This window comes from Ruditapes philippinarum, unplaced genomic scaffold, assembly GCF_026571515.1.
Source record: "Ruditapes philippinarum isolate M1 unplaced genomic scaffold, ASM2657151v2 ctg14270_1_1_1_1, whole genome shotgun sequence".
In the NCBI taxonomy this organism is placed as follows: Eukaryota; Metazoa; Mollusca; class Bivalvia; order Venerida; family Veneridae; genus Ruditapes; species Ruditapes philippinarum.
Window position 1 is genome coordinate 2239 of NW_026858465.1, and position 7494 is coordinate 9732.

Here is a 7494-nt window from a genome sequence, read left to right on the forward strand (position 1 = left end):
GAAAATACAAGGAGGATATTAAAGTTTTCTTTCATAAATACTGGACTAATTTTGAAAGTAAAATATTTCATGGCAGTAGCCCCGGGAGAAATATGATAATTTTCATACCACAAGATAAAAATAAATCTTGTATCTAATCATTAGATTCTATAGAGAAAACTTGAATTTTCGTTTTATTATAAACATTTTATACTTTTTTGACATTACAATTTGAAAGAATTCACCTATAATTTTGTGTTTTGGCTAAATCTAGAAGAAACACCAGTGAAAAATCGGAAAATACGGAAAATATGTTTCACTGCTGTGATAAATAGTTCCTTACTGTGAAAATGAAAATACGCAATTAATTTCATCAATATTAACGTTACTCAATATTCAAGATCTAATATTTTTGTCATCAAATTGTAATAATAGATATATGAGTATCATTACAGGTCTTCATTGAACTGTATCAGGAAAAACGATAAGTTGCAAAGGTGTCATTATATCGGGTAATAGGAAAGAGTACTATTTTCTCACGTGACGTGACTTTCATTACGTCATCTAGGAGTTTCAAAATGGCCGAATAACAATTCCGTGCGTTTTCTTCCAGTTATGTTTCATTAATGAAAGTCAGAAAATGAGGATAAGATCTATATTTAGATAAGCATGAAACTGAACAATTCTGTCCTCTGACATTATGAAAGCCTCCAGATGAGATAGAATATTTCAGGAAAGTTTAACCTGATAAAAATATGTTTTTATGCTGCTTTAAAGTTGGTTGTTGGGCGCCATGACGTGATATTGCTCTCAAACCTAATAAAAATTATAGCTAAGCTATTGTATATATACGTTACACGATTGTTTTTGTTGTAAAGTTCGCTATTAAATCCACTTTCGAAATAGGTATTTATCACTTATTACACACCGACGGTGTAATAACGTCACTTTTAGGTCCACTTTAGTACACAGGTACTCATTTAGTTTCTGTATTTTTAAAGGTCCATCAACATGGGCAAAGGATTGTTTCACTGGCAGCATGGGAAAACGTCAGTCACCAATTGATATTAAGACGTCAGAGGCGAAATATGACTCAGATCTTACCGACGAACCACTGACCACCAAGTATGTCCAGGAGAGAAATATACAACTGAAAAACAACGGACACAGCATCATGTGCCAAATCAGTTCTGAAAATAAATCTGGTACTCTTTTCATTCCTTTTTTTAACAAATGTGTAAAGAGCTATAATCTTACCTTGTATCGGTGTTTTTCTTATTCAATTTTTCATTAAATGTTTGCTCTATACCTCTGCAACATCTCACGAGTTTGGTAAGCTAACAGACTATCATATTAACATATTTAAATTAGTTGATTATGATAGATGTACTTTATATAATAATATATTTAAAAAAAGTTGGTCTGTAGCCGAATCTTTAGTATGTATTCCTCAATGATTTCGACAACTTTTGACAGCATTTAAACATATACAATTTTGTTGAAGCCAAATAAATCTACAACGTTATTTAACTATCATTCAATTGACAGTTCTGACAGGCGGTCCTTTGAAAGGCGACACCTACCGGCTTGAACAGTTTCATCTGCATTGGGGATCAAAGGATGACAAGGGTTCAGAACATACCATTGACGGGAAGGAATATGCTGCTGAGGTAAATGAAATAAACTAAAATCGTTGCAGACGAAGAAATTGATATAAATAATCATCTGGAAATAGAATATAATGCACAAAATAAAACGAAACATAAAACACTCTTAACATTCTTTTCTTATTCATTTATTTTACGTTGTATGAATTGTTGTTTTCTTGTGTCGACATTTGTTTTATTATTTTGTTTTTATAGTTACATCTTGTGCATTGGAATTCTTCAAAATACGCAAGCTTTGGTGAGGCTGCAAGTAAAAGCGATGGTTTGGCAGTACTGGGTATTATGGTGAAGGTAAGTATACTGTGTGACGATATATTGTCACGTGACGACATTTTGCCACGTGATTTATTTCAATGTTGTTCCATGCTCTTATCCTTTGCGATTATCCGTTTTTATATTGTTATTATATAGCTCTGAGTGATAAATACTAAGGAAAGATGCATTACATTTATTGTCATAGCTAGAGATAAATTAATAATGAAAATCAATACTATCTATAGATCTTTTCCTTTCCTAGAACGGTAAAATTTGCACCTTAAGCAGCACGCTTTGAAGTGCCTAGAATGTTAAACGACAGGACACATTGTATAACCCGAGAATCTATAAACTTAGCGCCTTAAGGTATTAGGACCCTAATGGGCACTATCAGGAACTAAAAAATTGACATCATAGGTCAGATGTATACCTTAAAGTACACCTGTATGCAAAATTTAAACAAGGTTTACCGTACGGAAATCAATTTATGGCCACTTTTCTGAACTCAAGCTAGGATGTTATGAGGGCTCTTTTTTAGAAATGAGGAACTTTTAAATAATCTGCAATAACATTCTAATAAAAAATGTTTTCCCATTAATTTTTGGTAAGAAACAAATAGTACCATTCAGCTAACAATCCACATAAGCAAAATTATGGTTTCTACTTAAAATTTATGAAATCTGTATAAAAATGTTACCCTACCCCACCCATTTTTACCACGTGTCTGACCATTTTTCTACTTAGGGAGCCTAATTTAAAAAAATCTTAAAATTTACCCAAATGAGTGCCTGTTTTCAAAGTTTCCCTAAATTTTTAAAAAAGTATATTGGTTGATCTTGTAAAATATGAAATACTTTTACCGTCTAGTTTTGATTATATTACACTTTGAAAATATCAGGTACCATATTTATTACTAGATTTAGCTTAATTTAGCCAATAAATACCTATATAAATTAAAAAATCAAAATTAAACACTTTTTTCTTTCCAAATGGGACATGAGAGATACATAAATAATGTTAAAAGAAAAAAAGAAAGAAAAAAAAAGTTGACCCTTCTGGGGATCGAACCCATGGCCCTCATTTTCAATGTAGTTAACAGTAGTTCTAGCCTATTTGAATACTCTTCAAAGCGGAGGTAATGCATTAGGGTGCTAATACCTTAAGGTGCGCGCCATTAAGCAAGTAAGCAGCGCGCCTTGTATGATCCTAGAATGGTAAACTGTGCGCCTTGCATGAACTTTGGTGTATATATTTCCTATGTATTCCTTACAAATAAATCTTTAACGTTGTTGTTTTTATGTATTTCAGGTAGGATCGGAAAATCAAGTATTTAAGACAATCACTAATCATCTAGATGAAATGGTCTCAATCAACACGGATAAAACATTCGATACAGCTTTGGACCCAGCAGAGCTTCTACCCAGTAATTAAACATTGCCCTTCTTCATAACATACAACTGTTAATTTAAGCCGATGTCATCCAATTCTGATCATCTCCCTTGGAATTATTTTCTAATATTTAGCCATTTTTATTCATACGTTCGATTTTACCATTCCATATAATCCGGTTACATGTAATTATAATTATGATTTATATTCCAATTTTGGTACACAGTTTGGTTCAAAATTTGTTTAAATTATTTTTCGCATATGTTGATTTTGTATATGTTGATATGTATTATATGTTGTATTTGTATATGTAATATGATCAGCTTTTTATGCTTAAACCAAGAAATAAAGTTTCTGTTCTGTTATTTTCTGATATTTTTGTATCATTTTTATCATTCTTTCAGACAATACTTCACAATACTGGACATACGAGGGATCTTTGACTACTCCACCTTTGTTTGAAAGTGTGCAATGGATAGTGTTCAAGGAACCGGTTGAATATTCAGCTGACCAGGTATGTTAAAGGGTGATTAAGGGATCGAATACCGGGGTATAAGTAAATGAGCCGCGCCATGACAAAACCAACATAGTGCGTTTGCGATCAGCATGGATCCAGACACGCAGTCTTATCAGGATCCAAACCCTATTACAAGTAGAGAAACTGATAATGCTGTTCGCTTACAAACCCTATTACAAGTAGAGAAACTGATAGCGAACAGCATGGATCCTCGTCAGACTGCGCAGGCTGGGTTGGATCCATGTTGGTTGCAAAAGCATTTTGTTGGTTTTGTCATGACGCGGCTCAAATGTATACATTTGTATCATTTTCAAACAAAATATTTTACTAGATTAAACTACACCAAGAGTGATGATGTCATTTAAACGAACTGACTGTAAGCGTGTGTGAGACTGTGTGTACAAATGAAGTTTGATGGCCATCCAAACTTTCTTTCAAATTGAAAAATAAACAACACTACAATCGGGTTTTCAATGTCACTATTTAAAAGTTCCGAAACAAGTTTATTAAATATTTATAACTACATGAACTTTTAAAACATTGTTAATGAAATGAAATCAATTTATAGAAATATGATGAAACAATTTCGGAATTTCTTTTAGGAAAGCAGATATATTATGTTTGTCCTTCTTACAAACGAAATAGTACGAAATGGCGGACAATTTCATCAATTTTGATTCAATCTGATTAAGGGAGGTAATCACGTTCAAAACCAAATCGTTCATATAAAATATTACATATCACCGCCATTATGACATAACGAAGTACTATTTTTGTAAAATCACACTAACTTGAAGTGGTGGTTTAGTTTTAGTTCGATTGTGTTTTGAAGCTATGACCTTAGATAAACACTCTCGAATAAATTCCTGGAAGCAACCATTGATAAGCAACGAGCGTAAAATTTCTTGCTCACAGAAACAATGACTTGCCTTTAACGGGGTTTGAACCAACACAGCCAACAATCCTTAAATTACTAGTCCGATGCGTATACCATTCGACCACGCTGTCACTCGTAGGGTTTATTCGTTCATCATTTATTTACAATTGCGATACATATGAATTTTCATAAATTTTACATTTTCAAAAATTAGATATCTGAATTGACCAAGATTTAAAAAAACGAAACAATTATTATTATCGCACTTCTGTTGACGCACTATCAACATTTTTTGTTTATATCCTTTATAACCCAGTCATACAATAGAAAACAAGCATAATTATCATTTATTTCTTTCTATTACAGATGAAAAAGTTACGAAGTTTGAAAGATGCCGATGGACATGACATGCAGGACAACTTCCGGCCACCATTAGCTCTCGAGGGCAGATTAGTCCGAGCCTCGTTCCAGTAAAACTGTACAAACAATTATGAAATCCACTAAAGTGACTGCGATAAATAGAAAAGTATTTGAATTTCATGTGTATTTTACAATCATTATAGGTGTTATATTTTTGCATCCCTCATTTTGCCGTTAAACGTATTATAATGTCATAATTACAATTATCCGTACGTAAGTATTACTAGCATATTGTATTAAACGACTTGTGCATAGAATTAATCTTAATTACATGTGACAAGAAGATGATTGTAAAAAACAATTTATTTCATTGTTGATGGTGCTGAAAGAATATATTTTGACACTATTTGGTGGAAATTCTGCAAATTTAACACGAGCCGATTTTAGCTTCAGAATATGCAATCGCAACTACTCGGCCCTTTCCGTCAGTCTTCGGATAAGAATGCAGAATATGTTCGTTGAGCACCATGCATGACGTCATAGAGCAAAATCTTTGTTGATGTTAAAGATCCTGTAACACATTTTTTTCATAGTTTTATTTCATAAATATGATGCTCAAATTAAGATTTGTCAATATTGTAAGTTCCAATAAGCATTATTTATAAAGATATTACCCAATTTAACATTTCATGTAAATAAAGGGAGGTAATTAGAAATTTATTTTCTATAAATTCTAAGTCAAATTTTCCAATAAGAAATGAATGCCTGTAATTTATTGATTAAATATAATGTGCACAAATATTTGCAGTACACATTTTACATATTCTTTGATGTTTGAAAATTGTTTTATTTGCATAAATATGTACATATATAATTTTTTGCTAGTGTGGTATTCATACAGTAAAAATATCAATCACAAAACATACAGGATCTTTAATGATTATATCTTATTTATATCGTCAAGCCAAGCTTTGATTTTAGTTCCGTGTGATATACTTGTAAGCCACACAATTCAGAATTTGTAGAAGTTTTTTATTATTGAGTGGGTTTCACGTTTTAAACAGATTTTTAAATTTGAGATGTTGTTGAAAGTGTTTTTTAAGATGTGATGTTCGAATGAGTAATAATTTGTGCTACACCTGTATGTGGATAAACTAAGATTCTATTGTTGTTCTTATTGCTGTTGTTGTCAAATGTGTTATGTGATATTACAAAATGTTTATACACCATTATACTGTTTTATCTATTTTTGGATAGGAAATCCATTGACTTTTACTTTTTGAATAGCTTGTTATTCAAGACTTTGTAAATTACAGTTAAAAAAATATCTTGTAAGCGGAGTAAAATGTTATAGATCATATTGTAGTAAGCAGAAAAGACCAAAGATACATTTGTTGTTATGATATATTGAATGATGAATAAAATTTGAAAATGTAAAAGAGATCTTGCTTCTTTTTCCTCTTTAAAATTATATATATATCTATCTAAACATTTCCAAAAGTAACCAAAACGACTCTGTTCCCGGAAACTCCGAGCCGGCTTGTCAAGGATGTACAAAGCACAGGTAGATGGTTTCCGGAGGAACAACATCATTTCTTAGATATTTGTTACAAACAACACATACAAAACTCCGTAACGAATAAAAGCTGTAGGTGTCCTGAATAATATTACGGAGATTTTATATCTAATATAAATCTCTGCTAATACCAAACCATGTGTATCTATTGTGTTCGATGAGTGTAACCATGTGTATCTATAGTGTTCGATGAGTGTAACCATGTGTATCTATAGTGGTCGATGAGTGTAACCATGTGTATCTATAGTGGTCGATGAGTGTAACCATGTGTATCTATAGTGGTCGATGAGTGTAACCATGTGTATCTATTGTGTTCGATGAGTGTAACCATGTGTATCTATAGTGTTCGATGAGTGTAACCATGTGTATCTATTGTGTTCGATGAGTGTAACCATGTGTATCTATAGTGTTCGATGAGTGTAACCATGTGTATCTATAGTGTTCGATGAATGTAACCATGTGTATCTATAGTGTCCGATGAGTGTAACCATGTGTATCTATTGTGTTCGATGAGTGTAACCATGTGTATCTATAGTGTTCGATGAGTGTAACCATGTGTATCTATAGTGGTCGATGAGTGTAACCATGTGTATCTATAGTGGTCGATGAGTGTAACCATGTGTATCTATTGTGTTCGATGAGTGTAACCATGTGTATCTATAGTGTTCGATGAGTGTAACCATGTGTATCTATAGTGTTCGATGAATGTAACCATGTGTATCTATAGTGTCCGATGGAGTGTAACCATGTGTATCTATTGTGTTCGATGAGTGTAACCATGTGTATCTATAGTGTTCGATGAGTGTAACCATGTGTATCTAGTGTGTTCGATGAGTGTAACTATATGTATCTATTGTGTTCGATGAGTGTAACC

General features: G+C 32.4%; 1 protein-coding gene across 1 annotated transcript; it reads left to right on the forward strand.

Annotated features, from left to right (window-relative positions):
* Positions 1-980: 980 nt before the first annotated feature.
* LOC132753241 (carbonic anhydrase 2-like) lies at positions 981-5613 on the forward strand (the record flags this gene model as incomplete). Its single annotated transcript, XM_060743679.1, is given in 6 exon segments — positions 981-1184; positions 1528-1649; positions 1842-1937; positions 3210-3324; positions 3695-3804; positions 5051-5613. Coding segments are annotated over 6 exon segments (755 nt in total), but the record flags the coding sequence as incomplete, so codon positions are not given.
* Between the last annotated feature and the right edge of the window lie 1881 nt (positions 5614-7494).